This window comes from Dermacentor variabilis, chromosome 11 (assembly GCF_050947875.1).
Source record: "Dermacentor variabilis isolate Ectoservices chromosome 11, ASM5094787v1, whole genome shotgun sequence".
Classification (NCBI taxonomy): Eukaryota; Metazoa; Arthropoda; class Arachnida; order Ixodida; family Ixodidae; genus Dermacentor; species Dermacentor variabilis.
Genome location: NC_134578.1, coordinates 47103008 through 47127425, shown reverse-complemented (window position 1 = coordinate 47127425; position 24418 = coordinate 47103008). Strand labels below are relative to the sequence as shown.

Below are 24418 nucleotides of genomic sequence, written 5' to 3'. Positions count from 1 at the left end.
AAGAAAACGCTGTTGCATTCATTGAAACACAAAAGTAACTTGAACGAATGTATTTCGTGGGACACTCTGAAAACTGATCTATCGAAATTGGTGTACTCCTGATGATGTGCTCCAATTGGATGGGCCTTGCGAACTCACCCCCCTACGATTTGTGGGTCGCAATATGTGCCGTGACGTAACAAATTAAAGAAGGTAAATAGTGCACGTATGCTAATTATTCAGTAAGGTAATTTGGTGCCTCTTAGAAGTAATGCTTCACCGAGGAATTTAGCTCAAGGATTGTGCTATTACCATAGGCAACCTTTAAAAAGTTTACGAGCAACTAAAGAAAGACACCTGCCGTATATTTCAAGATGTGTTTTGGAGGCTCATAATTTTTTAACATTTCGAAATTGTGAAGTTACAATTTTTTTTTGCGTTTGCCTGTGTGTGTGAGCTTACGTTTGGTAAGGATCAAATATACGTGTCATGACGCTGGCTGTGCGGTGGCCGATTCGGGGAGATTTTCGTTTAACACAAAAAGACGACGCGAAATGGAGCACGTAGGTGGACAATACTATGCCAACAACGGATATTTTCAACGAAGTCGCGGCAGCACACCAGCAATCTATTTCTGTGTGTGTCTGCGCGCACGTGTGTGTTGTGTGTTGTGTGACTATTGCACATGAAAGCCTACAGAGTTTTTTTGTGACAGTTGTTTCTGTTCGCCGTTGGATGAGATTGGCATAATGCGCGAGCACGTCATCCCAATTCTATAAAGATGAACGACAATCCAACATTGACACTCTCGTTTATTTGCAGGTTCCGCCTTTCGCACGTGGGTCTCTGTGCTGCCATCATCCTCCTCGCCACCTTCGCCCTCTTGCTCGTGTGCGCCATCTTGTTTCCTGTGCTTCTCAACCCAACCCGTACGCAAACCTATCTTTACCTGTCTGTGCGGGCGCGTTTCAAGGATCCTTGTAACAAGAGTAATAAATGACCAGCTTTTGACTAAAATAATTGAGTGCCTTCTTTCGTTGCGCTAAAAACCATCTGAGGTTAGTATGAGACTTGCCTATTTTCATTTTTGTTTATTCAAGTACTCCATAAAACCTCATTCGGGCATCAGTGAGGCTGCTGGAATAAATTAAGAATAATTGTAGCACACATCCAAATATATAATGCAGATCAAAAAAAAAACAAAGAAACAAGAAATTACTTTCAGGAGTACAATGAACTAACTGCTAGTTTAAAACAGAACAGTGTGCACAAGAACCACTGAATAGGATAATGGAGAAAAGAATTAATAAGAAATAGAGCAGAAGAACTTTCTCACTTTGATTAGCAATAAGGATGAGTTGAACTGGTGCACTTATGTTTTACAGCACAAAAAAGACAATAGCAACGAAAGCTATAGAGGCAACTCGAGTGAATCAAACACCTAATTATTTTGTTAGTTATTTCAATCACGCAATGTAGCTAATGAAGTTTTCTACATATGATCTCTACTCGCCAAAATAAAGCGATTGTTCACTTTTACTACGGTTTCGCTTGGCTTCATTGCCTGAGGTGTACTTTTGTTTAGGCATCTTGTGCAACATACTACAAATTATGTTTGTTGGCTTGATGTGTTTCTTTCTTCTCCTTATTACCAAGACATGCTCGACGATACTACTTTGTCGCACAGATGCCTAACAGGCAAGACCAGATGCATTTACGTCTTTTTTCTTTTTCCTCGAAATTTTGGAACCGAGTCAAAATAACGTGTTATAAAATTTGCAGAGCTGCGAGTGGTTATTCTTTCGTCTGCGTGGCTTCAGCTGAGTGCGCGGAATCTTTTCGCGCGCTGTACAGTTTGCAGCGGTACTGCTTTGATACTGGTCTGTTGTAAATGTGCTCCGCGAAGTATCGGAGGAATAGCTAAGTAAACAAAAAAGAAGTCAGCCACAATTACCTAAATAAAAGAAATGTAGTTCTCAGTTTCGTTGTTAGTACTGAGGAACGAAGGAGGAGGCCGACGTTGGAGAGGCCTCCTGAGAGATGAAGGTTTGCCTACAAATTACTGCGTTTGGTCACAGATAGTGGCCTTATGCCTAAAGTGAGGACATATTGTTGTCCTTCCGCCAACCCGACGCAACGCACAACTGTTCCATTTGAATTCAGTGCGCGCGAAATAACCGCGAGTGGCATTAAGAAAAAGTGTCTCATATCTCGTGCACACCGTGACAAATTCGTTGTGGCACTTACGGAACAACATAAACATACGCAAATATAGGAATTTATTTTAAATTCTTGCTAAGCTGCATAGCAGTGCTATACTCTGCCGAAATAATGGCAAAGCTAAAAGGGCGAGAAGGAATACGGAAACTGATGCTTTCGTTTGTTCGAAGATCCATTTACCTATCTGTAGGCTTTCTAAACTACGTCATCTTAGTTCATTAGATTCTTCGCTTGTTCTTTTGTAGCATAATATCAATTATATTTTTTTGAATTTCAGACCCCCAGGTACGAATTCGAGGAAGAAAAGTTACCGGTAAGGATGCAGTTTGTTATTATCTCATAAGACTTAATTGCGGTGACGATGCATCCTGGCATAATAGTCGGCAGAGCAGGATATGCGTGATTACAGGCTTATATTATGTAAAAGCAGTAGGTTGTAGAAATGTAACATTAAGAGATAGAAACTCTTTAGGAGCCTGCAGGTAAAAGGCCAAAGTGCGGGTGTTTGTGTTTATAGTATATCAGGTAATTTATGTGTGACACCTGATATAGAAGCCGAAGCACAAGACGCTATGTTTAAGAAGGTGCAAATGAGTCTTAGTGCAAAATCTTTTTTAAGTTTCATCACAATGCTAGGTCCGCCCATTTATATGTATTTTCTTGTACGCTGAAGGAAGCCCTCCTCGAATAAGAAAACAAGTAATAGTATACGACCAAGATCTTACTTATCCCAAGAGATTAAAGCGTTGCGCATTCGAGAAAATAGTTCGCAGTGTTTATGAGTCGTATTCGGCTATCTAAAGACAGTCATTCAAATTTGAAGAGCAGTACTATTGAAACATTCTACGGAATAGTTAGTAGCTTATAGAAGTCGCATGTTTGTCGACCTAACAAAAAAAATTCTTGAAGTTTGTTTAGCGGTTTTATTGAAGCCAGGAGTGTTCTTAAGAGACCAATTTATTCACGCGTGCTTCAAGTGATTGTGTCAATATTATACAGGATGTTTCACGTAATTTGAGCCAAACTTAAAAAGAAGTACGCAAATGCTACATAGCTGGACCGAACCACGGTAATCTTGTTTGCCGTCGCTAAAACATACTAATACTTTTTCTTGCAGTCCGCATAATTGTGCAATTAGTATTAATTAAGGAATCAACTTCTCCAATTATATAATTAGATGAAATGTATCAGCGAGAAAATTGTAGAGCAACATGCAAAATAACTACCGATATAACTTTCTGTTGCTCAGATACGTGGTACACGAAAATGCTTTTTGCGAGCATGAAAGAAGGCCACAAATACACGCAAAATTTGCCGCGTGACTGGCCGATTCAAGCACTTTGCGTGTATTCGTGGACCTTTTGAAAAAAGAAAAAACACCTTCATGTTCCACATATTGAGCAAAAGAAAGCTGTACCGGGAGTTTTTAATTTTTTTTCATGTTGCTCTACTATTTTCTCGCTAATACTTATCATCTAATTAAATTGTTGGAGAAGTCGATTCCCTAAGTAGCACTGATTATACAATTAAGTGGACTGCAAAAAAAAAAGTCTTAGCATGTTTAAGCGACGGCAAACATCATTACCTTAGTTCGGTCCAGCCACGCGGCATTTGCGTATTTTTAAAGTTTTGCTCAAGTTAGGTGAGATACCCAGTATATTAGTGTGATTTACACAATAAATATTAAAGATAAGACTAGCAGTAGATGACCAACCTTGCAGGCTGTTTATGTAGCGCTACATAATTTCTTGTTAGCGTTTCAGCTTAACGTGAACGTGTGTGAGCTTCTCTACGATGATTCGTTTGTCATTCGACTGAGCTAATACTTTCCAGGACGCGGTGGCCAAGAGGGCGAGTTCGCGGACGCCACCCGCGTCGCCACCAGCACCGGCTCCACCAGCAGCAGCGTTCCGCCAGAATGCGTGGAAAAGCCGTGCCTGCCCGAGTGTAAGTTGGCTGGAGTGGCTGTGCGACGATACGCACACGCTTGCGAATTGAGTGTCCTCGCACGTGAACACTTTCAGCCACCACGAGGCTCCGTGGTCAGCGTAATCGTATTCGTCCTATATACAGGACGACGAACTCAAATACAGGTACGATAAGGGGCTTTCGTCCCTTGATGAAGCCACTGAACAGCTGATATACGAGGAATACCGGAAGTTTGTGCGCCATTCAGTTGTTTCAGACGTGCGCTAGGGAAGAAACAAATAACATGCCAGCTACTGTCTGAGTGGTAGTAAAAGCTTGTAACAAACATTGCTATGGATCATAGTAACCACACTTGGTAACGGTACAGATATTATATCATTCCCTACCCGGAGAAGCTGGTACAAACAAAACGGATCAATCACTAATAGTTTACGAGCCATATGGGTAGTGATGGCACCCGTATGCCCTCTTTCTGCGCAGTTTAGCCACGCTAATGACATCACCAATAATTACCATTCAAGAATCATGATAGGTAAGAACATTAAGCGGGGGGTAAAACACGGCACTATGCAGAAATAAACAAGTGGAACAGCGCATCGAAGATTGCCATGAACGGGACACTTTGCTACTTATTTCTGAATACACCCTATATATATATATATATATATATATATATATATATATATATATATATATATATATATATATATATATATATATATATATATATATATATATATATAGATATATATATAGATATATATATATATACTGCTCATACTGCAGTGTCCGTAAGTAAACAAGCTTGTGAACCTAATTTGCTTAACTTGCTCATTGCGCGTATCTGCACCAAAAGGTAACATGTAATTATTATTGCAACCAAAATATAGAAATAACTTTATAAATACCGCATTAAGATAGTCATTACGCACATAAAACCCGCGCAAATAGCGGTAGTGCCTTTTACCAACTTCCGTGCATTCACGAATCTATGGCGTTAGTATTTAGATAGTAAAACGCCTTAACTGCGCATGAAATGTAGTTATTACCTAATAAAGGCTGCAATTACTAAGTCTGAGTTATCTAGGGCAGTAAGAACAGCCATTACCTCACCAATAAATTTTTATCAACATTTTCCTAAGGTTATTGCCCGATAGGGATACTACATTTTGTTGGTGGGTTGGTAACAATTGCGTAGATGTACCCCAAGTGGAAGTAGAAATTCATTCGCCCTATTTTTTTATTTGTTATCCTATTGACACCATTTTAATATGCGTTTTGGAGTTGCAGGACTCTGTCGTGTTGCAGAATTAGAAAAGAAAAAAAAATGCACTATTCTCTAAGAATTGCTGGTGCGGACGTCTTTGCACCATCCAAGAAGTAGAACATGGTTGTTCCGATAATAGCTATAGTTATCACCGACACAAAATGGCGTCGTCGGCATGGTTACGCAAAGCGGCGATGAGATGCGGAAGGGATCGTCGGGGATACTAGTAATTTTACAGTATAACTGGCTGAAGTAGAATGCTCGATTACTATATGGCGCAACTGAAGCAGCCCACGTAGGCTAGGTGATTATTTGTCGTGTTCCCAATCTCAGAGGATGCCTCAAATGATAATAATCAGCATCACTATTATCATCCTCGCACCCACGCTCTTCATGCATTTCGCCAACTGTAGCATCTGGCACGAAAGGGCTAGTAGTGGGTGCCTTAAAATTAGGAAGCACCGTAGTGCCGTATTATTAACTGTTAAAGGAAACATGTAGTCAGTAGTATACTACCGTTGATTATTGCTAAGGTAGGGCAAAAAAGCTCACATAGTTATTTCACTTTGTATGCCTATGTGCAAATGGTTGTATTAACAGTCTGATTTTTGATAAAAAGCATGGAAACATTCCAGTTGTACTGACTTCACTGCTGGTAAGGAATTCCATTTAACAGTGGATTGCTCTGTACATGACAGTAGTTATACGGTAAATAAATAAAAAAGTTCAGCTTTGATACCGACTTTTTTTTCACGGATGCGTGCCGCACGTTCTTTCATACGTAGGTAAACTGTTTGTACACAACATTAAAGCATAACATAGCATCTGAGTTGACACTCGCTGATACTAGTTCCTAAATACCTTTCTTTCTCGTCAAGTGCTTTCTTTTTTCCATCTTTTAGTCTTCGTTATTAGCAGGCCAGCCCAAGTTTACAAGCGATATCTGCGGTAACGTTCTGCGTCATAATGCCGTTCCAGCTATGTACTTCAAGGCCAAGCCTCAGGGACTGTTCAGCTGGCAGGCGCCGCCATGCAGCGATTTCTACAGCTTCGTGTGCACCGAAGACCTGCTGAACCGGACGCACCCGCAGTGGCTGCCTTACAAGCATGCCAGCGTCGGCTACCTGTACCGTTCGGCGTTGCGCTATGTCCAAGGTACGTCATTGTAATTTCTCGAATGCCGATGACGCTGAAAACGCCACAATTATAGACAGGGAAAATATTTGCCATCCCATCTCCGACTGCGCGCACGTGTCGAAATCGCGTCGTGGCTAGACCTATACTGCTACAACGCGTAATGAGGGACGGGTCAACGACAAGAACGCAGACGAGCTTAAGCGTGATAACCTGTCGTTACGCTAACCCGGCCCTCGTTACGCCTTTAAGCACCGCGTCTGGCCATGTTGTTTCACCAGCAGCCCCCGTCACAGCATTACTAGCGCAATCGCGCAGAAAACAGGGTTATCATATGTCCGTGTTTAAAATTTCAGCAGCCATATAGGGAAGTCATTTGCTCTCTCATGGGTCTTTTCCCGGGCTATGTAAGTGAAGTATTCTATGCTGTGGTTGAGTGACTAAGTTGCGCATGCTTAGAAAATGAGGAAACCTATAAAAGAAAGTTAAATTATTGTGTTATTTCTACTGGTGAGCATTCCTTAGTCGTGTGCAAAACTCATGCTGCCAACCTCTCCGCTGTTTGTTTCTTAATTCTGTATGCAACTGCAAATAAATAAATAAATAAATAAATAAATAAATAAATAAATAAATAAATAAATAAAAAAGAAATTCCAATAAAGAAAATAGACAGTCAGAAATTCCCGAAAAAAGCACGCAGTGACGTCAGGGATTTTTCACTTTGTGAAATAAATAAATACAAATTTCGTATTGATGAAAGAAAAAAGCTGCAATGTACTTACGAACTTGCAACGTTCCGCACCTCCCATTGTTTCGTGTTCTCAGTTATGGATCGTTTTGGCAGCTTCGTCGATCTTTTAGAACACAAATTCACCCAAATGTTCCTGAGAAGTGTCAAGCCGAATTGGATCATTGAATGCAGTGGAAATTTGAAGCAAGTAAAATGTGTTGCCTGCCCTCTGGGACCACAATGTCAGCGAGATTGCCTGAATAGTCGTAACATGAATAAGGAAAACAACCAGGGAATCTTTGTAGGAGAAAACGTAATGTTTATTTTCGTGTTTGGTGGCAGCTTCTTTTTTTCTAAGATTGCCTTTTTGTTTTGACACGCAGAAGATGCGAAGAACATCCGGACCATGGACACCGCTCTTGCGGAAGTGACTACCTTTGTCCACAACTGTTCCTCTACCCGTGAGCGAGTACTTTTATATCCTTTTTTATTGGCTATGAAGCGAAAAATACCGTGGCGAAACTCCTGCACATGTTTTTCTACGCGAAGTAGTGCAGGCGCGCTTCATGCCGGTGCCAGTTTCTGAAACCTCGCATAGCTCCTTTGGTTTTGTAAAGGGGACGGTCATGAGTTCCGTATCGGTTCAACTGATGTCCATTTAAACGTTGCACACAATTTGTTCCTTTTGTTACGACGGTCATTCGCTACAAAAATTGGTCATCAGACTCCGAGGAAAGCCGACAGGCAGGCCAACAGGGGATAAGCATTCATTAGAAGATGCGGACGCCATTTTGCCTTTGAAGATAGCTAAAAATGTAAGGCGCGTCCTTATATTTTTTTTCTTCATTCAAGAATGACCCCGCATTGCCTAAGTGCGTAACAGCAGGGCGGGGGGGGGGGGAGGTGTTACAGCATAGAATAAAATACCTCTACCTCTTCATTTTGGGAACGTGCTTGCTCTTCAGGCAGCTCAATTCCATTTCGCTATGCACTTTGTAAGAAAGTAACTAGCGAAAAGGCACGTCCTGGATCGGTATTCACGTTATTTTTAGGGCATGGTAATAATAATATTTGGGGTTTTACGTGCCGAAACCACTTTCTGATTATGAGGCACGCCGTAGTGGAGGACTCCGGAAATTTTGACCACCTGGGGTTCTTTAACGTGCACCTAAATCTAAGCACACGGGTGTTTTCGCATTTCGCCCCCATCGAAATGCGGCCACCATGGCCGCGATTCAATCCCGCGACCTCGTGCTCAGCAGCCCGAGCAACCACGGCATGGTCGTTGTGCTTGGAAATATAGAAGGTTTACTTTAGGTATGCTTTCTTAATAATTCCAACTTTATTGTAGAGCACATATGTACACAAAATATCGAATGGGCAAACAAGAAAGAAACTGAAACCATAATGAATTACTTATTTACATTACGTCTCGTTTCAAGTTACACGTTGTAGAAAATAAAATATTTACATTTTTTATTTGCCACGTTAGGAAAGGCGAACGAAATCACGAGACTAGTTCCAGCAGCGGTGCCACAGGTAGGCTTCGGTTCCGTAGGGTGGGGGATCGGCCGAATTGACATGAATTCACGGCTGCAACAGCGTTACTGGACAGAAATTAAGAAAAAGAAGTTGACACCACACGGCGCTATCAAATCAAACAGTATTTAAAGACTAACAGGGATATATGGTGACAACCCCTTCGGCATACACAAAAGATGACTATCAAAAAGCACCTCTCAAACGAAAAATGGAGATTTGTCGAAAGTGCCACACGCTTAAATTGTGGGAAGGTCCGACAAGAAAACCTGGAAATGCGAACCACAGCAGGCGGGAACGGTAAAAAAGAAACGCCAGTCGTAAAACAGTCTGTATCTATACATAAACAGCTGTATCTCTATAGACACGAAGCCAACTGCTATACGGCTATGTCCTCAACCGAGTAGCAACTTTGCTTTCTTCTGCTATTCGCTGCGTGATCGGGCAACAGGTGGCAGCACCCTCGCCGTGTTAGTCGGGAATAGGCGGTTGGCGTCACGTATTAAAATGCACGTGGTGGCGCTTCATCATCATCATCATCAGCCTGGTTACGCCCACTGCAGGGCAAAGGCCTCTCCCATACGTCTCCAACAACCCCGGTCATGTACTAATTGTGGCCATGCCGTCCCTGCAAACTTCTTAATCTCATCCGCCCACCTAACTTTCTGCCGCCCCCTGCTACGCTTCCCTTCCCTTGGGATCCAGTCCGTAACCCTTAATGACCATCGGTTATCTTCCCTCCTCATTACATGTCCTGCCCATGCCCATTTCTTTTTCTTGATTTCAACTAAGATGTCATTAACTCGCGTTTGTTCCCTCACCCAATCTGCTCTTTTCTTATCCCTTAACGTTACACCTATCATTCTTCTTTCCATAGCTCGTTGTGTCGTCCTCAATTTGAGTAGAACCCTTTTAGTAAGCCTCCAGGTTTCTGCCCCGTAGGTGAGTACTGGTAAGACACAGCTATTATATACTTTTCTCTTGAGGGATAATGGCAACCTGCTGTTCATGATTTGGGAATGCCTGCCAAACGCACCCCAGCCCATTCTTATTCTTCTGATTATTTCCGTCTCATGATCCGGATCCGCCGTCACTACCTGCCCTAAGTAGATGTATTCCCTTACGACTTCCAGTGCCTCGCTGCCTATTGTAAATTGCTGTTCTCTCCCGAGACTGTTAAGCATTACTTTAGTTTTCTGCAGATTAATTTTTAGACCCACTCTTCTGCTTTGCCTCTCCAGGTCAGTGAGCATGCATTGCAATTGGTCCCCTGAGTTACTAAGCAAGGCAATATCATCAGCGAATCGCAAGTTACTAAGGTATTCTCCATCAACTTTTATCCCCAATTCTTCCCAATCCAGGTCTCTGAATACCTCCTGTAAACACGCTGTGAATAGCATTGGAGATATCGTATCTCCCTGCCTGACGCCTTTCTTTATAGGGATTTTGTTGCTTGCTTTATGGAGGACTACGGTGGCTGTGGAGCCGCTATAGATATCTTCCAGTATTTTTACATATGACTCATCTACACCCTGATTCCGTAATGCCTCCATGACTGCTGAGGTTTCGACTGAATCAAACGCTTTCTCGTAATCAATGAAAGCTATATATAAGGGTTGGTTATATTCTGCACATTTCTCTATCACTTGATTGATAGTGTGAATATGGTCTATTGTTGAGTAGCCTTTACGGAATCCTGCCTGGTCCTTTGGTTGACAGAAGTCTAAGGTGTTCCTGATTCTATTTGCAATTACCTTAGTAAATACTTTGTAGGCAACGGACAGTAAGCTGATCGGTCTATAATTTTTCAAGTCTTTGGCGTCCCCTTTCTTATGGATTAGGATTATGTTAGCATTCTTCCAAGATTCCGGTACTCTCGAGGTCATGAGGCATTGCGTATACAGGGTGGCCAGTTTCTCTAGAACAATCTGTCCACCATCCTTCAACAAGTCTGCTGTTACCTGATCCTCCCCAGCTGCCTTCCCCCTTTGCATATCTCCTAAGGCTTTCTTTACTTCTTCCGGCGTTACCTTCGGGATTTCGAATTCCTCTAGACTATTTTCTCTTCCATTATCGTCGTGGATGCCACTGGTACTGTATAAATCTCTATAGAACTCCTCAGCCACTTGAACTATCTCATCCATATTAGTAATGATATTGCCGGCTTTGTCTCTTAACGCATACATCTGATTCTTGCCAATTCCTAGTTTCTTCTTCACTGTTTTTAGGCTTCCTCCGTTCCTGAGAGCATGTTCAATTCTATCCATATTATACTTCCTTATGTCAGCTGTCTTACGCTTGTTGATTAACTTCGAAAGTTCTGCAAGTTCTATTCTAGCTGTAGGGTTAGATGCTTTCATACATTGGCGTTTCTTGATCAGATCTTTCGTCTCCTGCGATAGTTTGCTGGTATCCTGCCTAACGGAGTTACCACCGACTTCCATTGCACACTCCTTAATGATGCCCACAAGATTGTCGTTTATTGCTTCAACACTAAGGTCCTCTTCCTGAGTTAAAGCTGTATACCTGTTCTGTAGCTTGATCTGGAATTCCTCTATTTTCCCTCTTACCGCTAACTCATTAATCGGCTTCTTATGTACCAGTTTCTTATGTACCACGTGGTGGCGCTTCACTGTGATCGATTTGGCCCGATGTCATGGTAGTGAAGCATGCTCACTGCAGTGTGCTGATCATATGTTGACCTCCAATAGCGCACATTTTGCTCGACATGCGTGGAGGGAGAGAGAGAGAAAAGAAGCTTTATTAATGAATGGTCCGGCAGTTTCGTTGTGGTGGCCTCATGTGGCGGCGACATGCGTGGAAACCACAGTTTTACTTCAAAGGTGCACGAAGTGTCATTCAACGGAGGAGTGCACTCAGCCAAACACTCGGTGTTTCGGTGCATCCTTAGGGCTCTTTTTGTGCACGTTCTGGTGGTGGACCGCCTACTCTGCTTAAATTGTTGCCCATATTAATCACATTTTATGCGAATTTCGTACACTGCTTATAAATAACGAAGCATCTCTGTACAACGTACTTAAAGTAGCAAGTTATTGCGCACTTTACATCACCAGATTTTCAAAAATTCGTTGTGAAATACAAACAGTTAATTAACCCAATTATTCAAGCAAGGCCCCTGTGGCGTGACAGCACGTTATCAGTATTGCCAAAGACGAGAGTATTGTTATCTGAGTAACACTACAACGCGCTCTTTAAGCACGAAACTACCCTTGCATGATTGCGAGCTTAGTTGTTTTTATTTGACAAGCTAACATTATTACGATGTTATATTGTTTTCCGTTAGTTATCGTAATAAAAAGCGCATGACGGGATATGGCACAAGTGCATGTTAATGATTCTTTTTTTTCTCGGTCGAATGATACTCCCACCAAATATGTAGTTCATGTTGCGTCTTATCACAGAGATAACAGCGGGATCAACACATTTTAACAAGTTGCTAGAGCGTGGGCGAAACTGAGCACTCCCTACGTTTGTCTCAGGATTTTCCTTTGGAATTACTCTGTTTTTCTTTTTGAAGCTCACCGTGTTACGCGTTACAGACGGACAGATCGATAGACAGATTTCTTTGGTGAGTCGCCTAAGAATGCTTACGCATTAACATTCATGTCATGTGACAGTGCTGCAGTTGTGATAGCAATGCCAATCGAGGGGTGCTCGCGCCGTCGCCGTCATCATTGTGGTGCGCTCCGTATCAAAGGCGCATGCGTAGCACATGCGCAGAGGATTAGAGGGTCTCCAGAAAGGCAGAGTGCGGTTGGCTTTAAAAAAACAACAATGAAGTGAAGGGGACGTAAGGTCAACACTAAACTAAATCACCTTGGTGACGGAGCTCGGACAGCACTCTGCCTTCCGCTGGACATCTTGTGCACTAGCGCTTCTGTTGTGACACTGTGTGTATGCACTGGTTATAGCTAACGTTTTCTAATATCGAACTGGGCACTTATTAACGCTGGTGGATTCCCATCATCTTGTGCACCATTGAGGAGCGACGCGTGCGACACCACCGGCGGTGCTCTTCATCACGCTAACGTTGTGAGACGCCTGGTAGCTGCCAGGGCGCTGTTCCTACTGCACAGCAGAAGTTGTCTTGCATACTGCGTGCTATCAATATGGCACATTCACGTATAGTTAAAATCCCGTATGAGCAGTTTAAACGCAACTTTAAACTTTGCTTTCGCTGCCGAGGCTTCGTGCTTTGGACAAATCTGCCAATTTTTTTTAGTATGAATCGCACTTCACTGACTCTTCGTAGTGACACCGCGAGAGTATGATGAACAGATACGGCGGCGCCGATGGCCTGAGCACGTCTCGAGTGGCCTATTATCCGCCATTGCAATATAGCCGTGGAGGCACCCCAGCAACTCAAGTAAAATAAATGCTTTTTTTAGGCTTCGTTGTCTTCGTTTAGAGACAATTATCGACGTTTTACCTGAAGGCCAAATTTTTGACCCCGATAGAAGTGAGGATATTTTATGCCTTGCTTTACACACGCTGTGCACTCTACTGCCCATGCGACCGCGGGGCCGCCATCGCCCAACCCATGTGACCAACCTGACCACATTAAGGACTTGCCTACATTTGATTACGCCCCTTCCGGTATCGGTACAGTTAACTTTTACCCTGTCTACGTCATCTGTCCACTTTATCTGTATCCGACGGAGCGGACATACCGAATCCCCGGAAGGAACCTCCAGTAAGGTTCGTTTTATTACACGAACTGTGCGCTTGAAGACGGATCGTTCTTGTGACTGTATCATTCATCTATCTTTTGCTCTTAGATTACATAATTGCTCAGGAAACAAAGCCGGGTTGCTATTCCTGGCTCTCTACATTTACGCTGTGTTGTAGAATTGTACTATGTTGGCGTTTTAAACGAATGAGACAGGCCACAGGGACCCTTCCAGTGAATCAGGACCACATCAGAACTGACAAAAGTTGACAAAGTGAATCAATTTGACGATCAAAATAGCACCACCGGTCATTGAAACATCTATAAGGGTAATATAATGCGAATAACTTTCTTGGCATGTGTGAGACCAGTTTCTTTCCAGCTACTTAGCTATTGCAAATATATAGGCCACCGATCCCTAAAAAAATGCGAGCGTATACCGAAGGTGGTGCCGTCTAAAAATGTGGGCTGATCCCGAACTTATAGGGCAGTCTAAAATGAGCGCCTGACCCTGTTCACGGCACTGTTCAATGAAAACAAGATGGCGATGTATACACCCTTCGGAGTTAATTGGCGTAGGCATTGTGATTAGAAATCTTTCTTGATGGGTGTACAATTGGCGATGATGTCTTTTCTGGTATAATGGTTGATATGAAGAGCGGTGTATACCCAATGACACGTCACCAGCGACCGAAAATGGCGTCACATTTGAGGTTCATTGTAGAGCGCCACACATCCAGGTACCCAAGTTCGCGTGAAGCATGTTCATTGAAGAGCAGCATGCACCCAGTGGCAAACACACAGTCACCGAAGTTGGAGTAAATGTGGTTCATTGAAGGGCGGAAATAGCCAGCGGCACACAGGCAGTGACTAAAGTGTACATGAAGAAAGGTTCCTCGAAGAGCAGCACATGATCATTGTTAAATAACCACTGACCCACCTAGGTGTGGCAGTTGGTTTCGAACTTGGTTACCTGAGCACGGCAGCCTACTGCTCTACCCACTAGACCACGGAGTGCTCAGTGAGCAAAGTTGGCGTGAAACAGGTTAGCTGATGACAGAGAGCGACATTCAAGCAGACATACCGCAAACGTTATCGATTAGCCCCTTTAAAATGTTTACACTGATATTCAGTAGATTTTCTAGAATGTCCATGCAGGTTTAGAAAATTAACAAAATTTTTTTAGAGTTTACCAACGTTTCTTTTTCTAACGTCTGCCATGGTGTGCGATGATGCAGAGACGGCTGCTCGCACCCGTGAGTCGTTCCTGTTCGCCCTGGAGACCGTGGGTCTCGGCGGCTTTCCCTTTGCTCACGAGCACGGCAACCGGACCTGGAGGCTGGATGAGGTGGTCGCACTCTCGCTGAGGCACCTGGACGTTGCGCCCTTCTTACACGTCCAGCTTCCCGACGCCCACGCGGAGTACCAGGAAATTCTGGTTAGCTAGTCGTCACCTCTGAACGTTCCTGCTAATTTCAGTTGATTGTTTAGAAGCAACTTGAGCAATAGTTAATTAAGTTCAAGTTCTGCGTTCGAAAGGTAGCGGCGCAAGGAATGTAGACGGACAAGAAACGACATAAGTGCTGGAATAGAGAGCAGTTGACGAATTGAATCAAGTTAATCACTTAGCAGCGCGACGAATTGACGCTTACAAGGAGATGCGACAGAAGCGCTTCTAGGTGCCGGTTCGTTGCCCTGTGAAATGAAAAACGTAATCCAACTCGCCCAATTCTCTATTCCTGTGCAACCTTCAGAGCCTGGACGTCTTTTCGTGGTTACCTTAATAACAATGTAAAGTTGGAGTTGTGCACTACTCTACGACTATCCTTCTCATTATGAAGCTTCTCATATGCGAGAGTTTTCCAATTTTGACCAATCATAGTGGGTGCTTTTACAAGTTGCATTGAATTTCTAAAGTATATTAACACGAATATCTCATATTCCCTGCGGAATATTGTGGACATACATTGTTTTGTGGCGGCAGATTGCGGCCTGCTTTATGTGGTATATGACACAAATGACAGTGAATATGCACGTATGCGTTATTAACTAAGTGCCTGCATTTGACGTATGTCTTGGGGCAAATTACCCCGCAAAAATATACAATAAAAAGAATCGTCTTGAAATGGTGTTGCATTTGACGAACCAATCTTTTTTTCATTTTTTTGTGTATCCACTACGTAGAAGTTCCGCGTGTTGTTTTTGACGCATATTATGATGAATATACAGTAAATCCACACCCAGGAGGCGGGTTTGCCGAAGTTTGTTGTCAGAGGCACCTTTTTCCTTGCTCAATCGATTGGAGTTACTGAGTCTGTTTATAAGCTGAATAACTCAATTTACATCTGTAATATTTGTAAACAATGGTACACAAATACTGGGAGTTCTAGACCAAGGTCCACTCAATATTTTGAGCGAGACCGGTGTCCTGCTTACAATACTGTGGTAAAGGGGAAGGTTATAGAATATTAGTCTAATGTGTACAAAACTGCTGCTTCAAGTATGATTTATTATGTCAAATGCGGTTGCCAGATTTGTTACAACTTTATGCACGAGTAAAAATCTTTGCTTGAGTCCTTTGCGTAAGGTTTAGACTAATGGTCGCCTTCGTATAATGTAAGGACTCAGATTGCTTATTTGTAACTCCCTTGGGTCTAAAGACTCAATCGTCGATATAATGCAAATTAAGTATGAATATCATAGTTCGGTATACAGTCATAAAAACTAAAGAACAGATGGCTTTATATTTTGTAGAAAAAGAAAGCCCCATCATCACGTTCTGCCAAGCAAAACTCTCGAGAGGCGTTACCAAAGAAATTGTGTACTACGCCTTGTTTTGCTCCGTTGATGACGTACGAGGGAAGCGCACTCCTGACCCGAGCCGTAATTACCACGTCGAATTAATAATAAGAAAATGAGATCGTTTGGCTTCCAGTTGACGCCTACCATGAGACGTCCGACGTCGTCAACACTTGAGTTTTCTCGTGCAGGTGGCTTTCTGTGCTCCTCAAACTTTCAGTTTGGGTCTTGCAGCCAGCCAGCGAGAAACTTTCTTATGCTGCCGGGTCTGTAGAAGGACTCTTTGCGCGTATTGAAAGCTGATCTAAGATAACCTCCTGAGTAGCTGCAATGTTTACAATTTCAGTAGTCATGTACTAGTGCTGCATAACTAAATTAAGTATTTTATTTGCCTAATTAGTGAGGCAATGAGAACACGTAGGTTGATTTGTCATGTTCGCCGTTTTCAGTAAACCGGTTTATAAAGAATCTCATCCCTATCTTGAGCTATTTGAGTATAAGAAATTTGTGGCAGTCTTCGAAAAAATACCAGCTATATAACTGATGTCACATCAGATCAAGATTCATAATTGCCCACTATGCTCTAGACATCAACTGTCTTGAATGAAACCTGACGCCAGAATCCATCGCGTTCACGCGTGCGACGTCCCTTTTCAGATAAACTCTAAACTAACTTAGCATGTAATGGTTTCAAGTCGTTACTCTGGGAAGATGAAACACAATACGCTTTAGTTGCAGACGCAGCGGCGTGAGCCTTTTAGTTTCATTGTGATAGCAGTTACAAGACACTCACCGCGTCAGCGCCCATGTCACCGTGCTCAAGACATCGCCTCTCTTGAACTGAACTTGATGTCAACATCGGTCCATTACAGGCGTGCGATAGAATCTTTTACAGTTGTTGCAGACTGCGTATTGCATGTAAATTGCTGATGGGGTTATCTCTGCAAAATTAGCTATAACCGATAATTGACGAGCTTTAAGTCTACAGACAACATACCAGAAAACTGTTTTTCTTGCCGAGTTTCGGTATTGAGTATAATGTATTGAGTAGAGAGTAAATATATCGCGAGAGCTGGCTTTACAAATTCCAAGCGACTCTATAAATGGCCTGCGAAGTACATTTGCAGTTTTCTGCCTTGAGTCTCTCCCAATTGAAGAAAAATGTTTCGCACAGTATTTTTTTAGTAAGAAATACTTATTCGCAGTTTTTCTTGTGCATTTAGATAAAAAATGAACATTGTTTCCAGGTATTTATGTCTGCCGTCATTAAGGAGCTAGCATGCGTTTGCTTGTGTTCATGGCTATATAGGACTGTTGATGTACGGCCATGTTTAAGCACCATGTACACAAATCGTAAGAGCTTTCAACACACTGCTTTGAGATGTAATATAATATCGCATTCACTGGTCGCTGCAGCTGACAAGGCACAGCCCACTCGTGCCCCGTCTAGAGTTGTACGAATCGAGCAAGCAGCTGGACCGTCTCATCAGCACCTGGTGGACGCTGAGGACTCTGATGCCTTCGCTCAGGCAGCAGACAATGACTGACGTGGAGGCCACCCTCAGCATTTTCAAGGACATCGGGAGGGTAAGGGAAACTGGACAGGTTGTAGCTACCAACACGAGTGCGAGCAAGTCTTGTACGGACGCCAATGGCGCTAAACGTCTTACCTGTGGATAGGCTCAAGCATGATTGGAAAAACTTCACTCGAGGCACAGTAAGCTGCAGGAAAGTTGTAGAATAACAAAGGTATAAACCTGTTCGGTGGTTTGCTGTGCCTCCGCTATGTACAATTCATGTTGCATAACAAGTAACCACCCTATTTGTCCGTAAAAGGTAGAGGCGGTTCATTGTGCTTGAGGTACTTGTTTTTATTCACGTGCTCATTCCACTACAGAGCTGTTCCTCTTGGAGCAAACATTCAACTCCTTGCGAAATGCATCTCTCTTCTAAAAATCACAATGGTTGGAAATGCCACTGGACAACTTCCTGTGTGGTAGCATTCTACTGCTTCTGCAACGTTTTTAATAATAAGGAAAAAATCAACATTTCCGATGATCCGTGCAAGCTGTCCCTGCTGTGATGTCCCAAAAGAGTAAACAAGAGAAATGAGGGGAAGCAAGATGCTCCAGTTTTTGTTAGTAGCAACCATACGAAGGCAACACTTAAATGGGATACTACAACGAAGTACCAAATAAGCTTAAACGGATAAAGCATTCTTTCAAAACTAGGTGTCCGTTAATGTAATGAGAGTACGTTCCTGATTAAAAGAAAAAAATGAAATTCAGAATTTACTTGATTTTTTCAATTCCTTGCGAGAAGACCAGTGCCGATCCATCAGTGTGAGGGCGCAATTTTGAAACCACTTTTCCTTTGTGTACCGTCGTGGCTCAGTAAAAGTTACTGAAACGTGCCAAGTTCACACTCCGGATGTTTTAGAATATCTTTGCCCATAAAAGTGTAACTATATGGCATAAGGAGGGGCCATAAAATAGCAATGCTGTCAAGACAGTTGGGCGATGAAAGTTTAACGCCATCTCTCCTTTATTGCGTTTCTTCTGGCCTCCTCACATGGTTAGGGTGGTAAGGGTGACATTTTTGGTATTCGAGAAGTGCAATTTACTTATAAAGCTCGGATTATTTTCCTGATTAGTGTTTCTTTAGGTGCGATCAATTTTTCTTGAACCAAAAACTCGTTTGTCTTTTCGTCCACATAAAAATTAACAGCGGCAAGTGCTATGCTTTGGGAGCACGTGACCTACACCTATTTCGCCTATGGATGCATGCGCGACGAATATGCCGACTGAACAAGCTTAGCAAGTTGAACGGAGTTAACTGCGTGTCACCGTCGGAACCGCATGTGTGTTACCGGCATTTCAGTTGATAGCATGAATGTGAAATCTCAAAGTTTAGAGCGACAAGTGCCAATGAGTGCGTAGTCGCATTTAAGAAAATGATGAAGAGCGGGACTAACTGACCCCGCCACTGCGGATTCGAACCCAAGCTATCTTCGGTTTCAATGAAACACGCTAGTAGCTCATATCATACTTCGCGAAGTCAACTTTGTATATTTGCATCCGTACACAGTGGACTTAAAATTAACGCCACCGTTCTTCTTTCTTTCTCAGGCGACTGCCACCACTGAAGTTGTCGCAAGCCAGCCCGTGCGCACTGTTGTGAAACATCTACCGCCCATACATTATGTAAGTTCTGAGACGCAACACCTTTGAAAACCATAGCTCATTTAGCACCCTTAGAGTCGCGTGTCGTGGTCGAAGAGTTGTTTTAAACGGTCTTTGAGAACGCTTGGTCGTGTACGCCTGCTTGAAATGGTGACATTTCCAGTTGCATAGCTGGCGCTGCATTACTTCAATGTTCTTTGCCATGGACGTCATACCCAGTACTCTGACCTGAACCACTCTTTTGCGTCTCAATAACGGCACCCCGTGGTCTGGAACACGCGGGCCGGCAGTAGCATTTATCTTATGAAGGACCGCTCTGGAAAATACATTTCAAACCTCAATGCCAGTTCTATTAACGTTTTCTTTCTTCTCGTTAATCAAGAACCTACAGCTGCAAGAGTGTTGCTAATGCGGAACAGCAGATTCCTATCGCCACCCGCGCACAGGGTGTTGTGGATGCCGAAATTCGCTAGGTCGAGAGGATGGACATGACAATGACCATGAAATCTCAAGGACGCGATCCATGGCTGATCTTGCGCACTGGTACATTGCAGTGGGACTGGGAAAGTTTTCTCGACACCGTTCTGAGAGGGGCCCGCATCTTCGACCAGAACTCGCTGGTGATGGTAGAAAACATGCGCTACCTGCGGGAAATGGCTGTGCTCATTGGTCAGTACGAACCGTGAGTAACTTCTTCCTTGAAATTTAAACCAGTTACACGCCAATGTAGCGCATACGTTGCGCTGCAGTCGTAATTTTCCAAAGAAGAGAACGTGTTCAGGGGATGATAGAAACGCAACGCCAACCGGTGGGAGAACAAGTGCAGTCTGAGCCTGTAGCCAACGTACTATCAAAACAACTTGACCAGACGAGCGCAAATGGTGTTGTCGAAATGGTGGATATAGCCCGAGGCCTTTCTACTTCCCCCAATGGGAAATACATGCTGAATTTGTGTGTTGTCAACCATCGCGAGCAAATGTTTAGAGGTCACGGCAGCAGAGAAGAGTCCAAATGTTCTTGTGATGAGGTGGGGCAGCGCGGCTACGAATTCGCGCATGCACTAAACTGCTTGAATAAATAGACGATGAGCAAAACGTGAACAAGGTGAATGCAGGAGCCAACGTTTTGACAAGTGGACTTGTCTTGAAGAAGACAAGTCCACTTGTCGAAACGTTGGCTCCTGCATTCACCTTGTTCACGTTTTGCTCATCGTCTTGAATTGCCATCTCCCGCATTCCCCGTCTTTTCTTTGAATAAATAGAAGCGCATTGTGCTGCTTAACTTTTTTGCTTGACATCTAGAATCTGGTCAGGAACTAGGGCTACTCCAGAAAAGAACCTTAGATCTGCCAAGCTACTAATGTATCAGGGAGGCAGTTACCGACATTGGCTCATGGACGACAAATTTGGAAAAACACCACGGCTATATAAGCTTGAGGAGGGCCTCCATACTTGTATTTAAATACACACTATAACAGGGCAAGCGTCCGGAAAAAATATCTTAAGCTGCACCTTGTAATCATTTTCATGACTAGATCCGCTAGCTTATAAAAGCACGAAATGCAGTACATCAGCGGGGGAAAAGAATACGGCTATTTATTTTCTGAACGAAAGCTTCTGAGCGCATAATCTCAACCCTTGCGCTATGGCTTTAGAATTTTGCGGCAACCGGCTTGTTCCTCGCCGTGGTGTGTGCACTCCGATTGATCTACACGGGCTCGAGTATCCAAATTTTTTAGCAGGTTGGAGAACACGCACGGCGATAAAGAAAAAATAAGGGATGCAACTCCTTGCTACGTCAGCTTTCATAGTCCCACCGTTTCCTTTTGGAACTTTACACAGAGCGAATGAATCAATCTATCAATAACTCAGTCACTAAATAATGAATGATGGCAGGAATCAGTGATTACTGTCGTTGCCCGAAAATTCCGCCCTCAAAATTGAGGAAATATTGCGATTGCCCTAATCGCTCAACCAATCTTTCAACCTCTCAAGTACGTGATCCATGTAATAACTGTATCAAAGAATAAAAAGGATAGATAGTATTAGTAACCGAATTTACTGATCAGCGAATAATTGAATCAATGAGCGAAGAAATGATTTCATCAATCAGTCAATAGGTCGATTCATTTATCCACGAGAGAATGACTGATCACATAAGTTAATAAATGAATAAACCACTAACCAACTGATTAGGAGAACTCTCTAATTATCAACCAAATAATGAACAAACCAATTGATTAACAAATTAAACAATTACACATTTCCGTACATAACTAATTAATTAAGAAATAAATGAACTAACCGATTACCCAAGTAATTAACCAAATAAATAAGAACATTTAAATTTTAGCCCTTCTTGAGAACTATGCATATTCTCTCTGACTATTCATGGTGAACACGCATGGCAACGTTCTCCCTTTGTCACGTGACTCGTATCTGGGATCGCAGGTGGCACGTGCTCAACTTCATGGCGCTGTGCGTGGCCGACGAGCTGAGCGTGTTCTTCCCGGAGCGCCACGCGCGGTCGACTAACACTGCGCGGTTGCCGTACCGAGACCGAAGCCTTCCGACGAGGCCCCAGCTGTGCCTGCGCTTCGCCGAGCGCACGTGTCCGATAGGCGTGGAGGCGCTGCTACTGCAGGCCATCGCCGGAACCAACGTTCGCGAGGACCTCGTCAGGGAGGTCAGGAGCAATCTTGAGGGGAACTCCCTCTTAGTACAGGCTTGACGCGGTTACAGCTTTTGGAGGCACCCATTTTTTGTGAATTTGCTTACCAAATGTAGCTGAAAATTATAATTTAAAGAATTATGGGGTTTTACGTGCCAAAACCACTTCCTGATTATGAGGCACGCCGTAGTGGAGGACTCTGGAAATTTCTACCGCCTGGGGTTCCTTAACGGGCACCTGAATCTAAGTACATGGGTGTTTTCGCATATCGCCCCCAGCGAAATGCGGCCGCCGTGGCCGGGATTCGATCCGGCGACCCTGTGCTCAGCAGCCCAACACCATAGCCACTGAGCAACCACGGCGGGTCAAATTATAATTTGAGCGAGCAACATATTTTGCGTCAAGTTGCGCACAGAATTGCAGCGCGGTGTCCTCGGTGTGTGGAGCAGCTTGTGAACGGACGTTCCTTGAGGCATACACTTGGAGCGAAGTCACGTAGAGAATATCTATTTTGTTTTTTTCAATCTAGGATTACTAGTGACCTGTGTTGTCTAAGCTAACTCATTATATGTATGGCGAAGTCATTCAAAATTTATTATTGCAGAATGCCTCTGCGTTCGACAGGCTTCTTTATGCAAATCTGGGTGACCTTTTTATATAGCTCACTGGACACATGGAAGGGATAAACACGTGTGAGATGTAGGGCGCCTGCAAGTATCATGTGAGATGAGAGAAAGTGTGAAGGATGCTGTTGATAAAGTTGTGTGAGAAATGCTTGTTACTGCGGGAACTGTTGCCGTAAATCACACCGAACTGTGTTCTAGGAGATCTAAAATTTTTCTGCGTGCACCAATGGCTTGGGCGTAGGCACACTCGAGAAAAAGAGGTTATTATTGCATAATAAGCTAATGAATTCAAAGAACTAAATCATTTTTAGATTTTCGCCTGCACGTTTTGTGCGTAGATCAAATGCATCGCACTTTAACGTCAGATATTTTTAAAGATTTATCCTTTTAGGTTTTCTAGTGTTCATGACAAAGTGCTCAATAGGTCAACTTGTCCGGCCCCCAGGCTAACAATTTCACTTCCTTAGCTACTCTTTTTTGAACTGGTAAATGATGTCTTGAAAACATTTACAGCCCGCCAAAACCTTTCAGCAAGCACTTACTTAACCCACTCATCAGTCGTGACTGCTGGTAGTCGCAAGAATATGAAATACTCGAAGCCTGTACTAACAAACAGCTCTTGCAGTTTCTTCTGGCTGATGTGAGGGCAAAATTTTCCATAACAGGGCAATGGTATGTTGACACTTGTTCTTTTAAGATACTGAAGCTATCTTTCTCTGGCTATGTTGCTAGCCTCTTGTGTTACTTTAAAGCGTAACTACCTTCCGCTATGGCGCTCAGCTGTTTACAACGAAGCAGCGGATTCTATTTCCTACCGCTACGGCTGCATTTCGGTGGTGGCGAAACTAAAGCACTCGTACACTTGTTTACAGCTGCAGAATAAAGAAACTAAGGTGGACAGACAAAACTTGCAGCTATCCACTGCGGCGTCTCGCATAGCTCCCGCGTTGCTTTGGGGCTGTCGGTCACTGAAATCTAAAACACAACTTTTTCCACCATGGGAATAGAGCTGAACGCGTGCAAAAAAATTGAAAGCGCGGGGAGAGCCAAGGGGCTTACCTTATGATTCGACTCACCTACGTAACATATGCTAAAAGAATGTTATTTTTTGTTATTTTTCCTGAAATTTCCTAAGGTATATCTATTCTCATCACTTCTTTGGTACGCTCATCTTAACGCTGAAAGCATTTTTAACACAGTCATAGGGTAATTTTTTGGGTCTTTTCTCGCACACGCTTGCTGAGGATGAATTGTGCATGGTGTTGTGTTGTGTCTGAGGAATTTTTAGTCGTCGGATTTTAGGTCACGCTGTCCCTGAGAATGACAGCCCCGTTTTAGTAGCCAACTATATCTGCGACTAAGGCCCCGGAAATGCTCACCAAGAACAGGTACGTAGTGCGTTCATGATCCTCGTTACCTTTCTGCTCTGTTTAATGCACGCAGTTCTCTTGGTGGATACCGCAATTCAGGGACACTCTGGCGTCGTACGCCAAGCGGCTCTCCTGGCTGGGATACAAAATGGCCTCGGAATTGGAGAGCATCGTAAGTCAAATAGACTTTTCTGGTCAGATTGCCAGTGTCAAAAATGCAGGTCGCCATGCCACTGTGTCCCAACTGCTATATGACGCGCCCCGCCCCCCGCCGGGGCCATAG

The 24418-nt window shown here is 43.3% G+C and overlaps 1 protein-coding gene across 1 annotated transcript; it reads left to right on the top strand.

Annotated features, from left to right (window-relative positions):
- Positions 1-4075: 4075 nt before the first annotated feature.
- Positions 4076-24418, top strand: LOC142563236 (uncharacterized). The gene is made up of 8 exons (XM_075673788.1): positions 4076-4146; positions 6374-6550; positions 7643-7720; positions 14727-14926; positions 17704-17874; positions 20024-20151; positions 21920-22154; positions 24209-24418. The coding sequence occupies exons 2-8, from the start codon at positions 6376-6378 to the stop codon at positions 24416-24418; spliced, it is 1197 nt and encodes a 398-aa protein (XP_075529903.1). The 5' UTR covers positions 4076-4146; positions 6374-6375.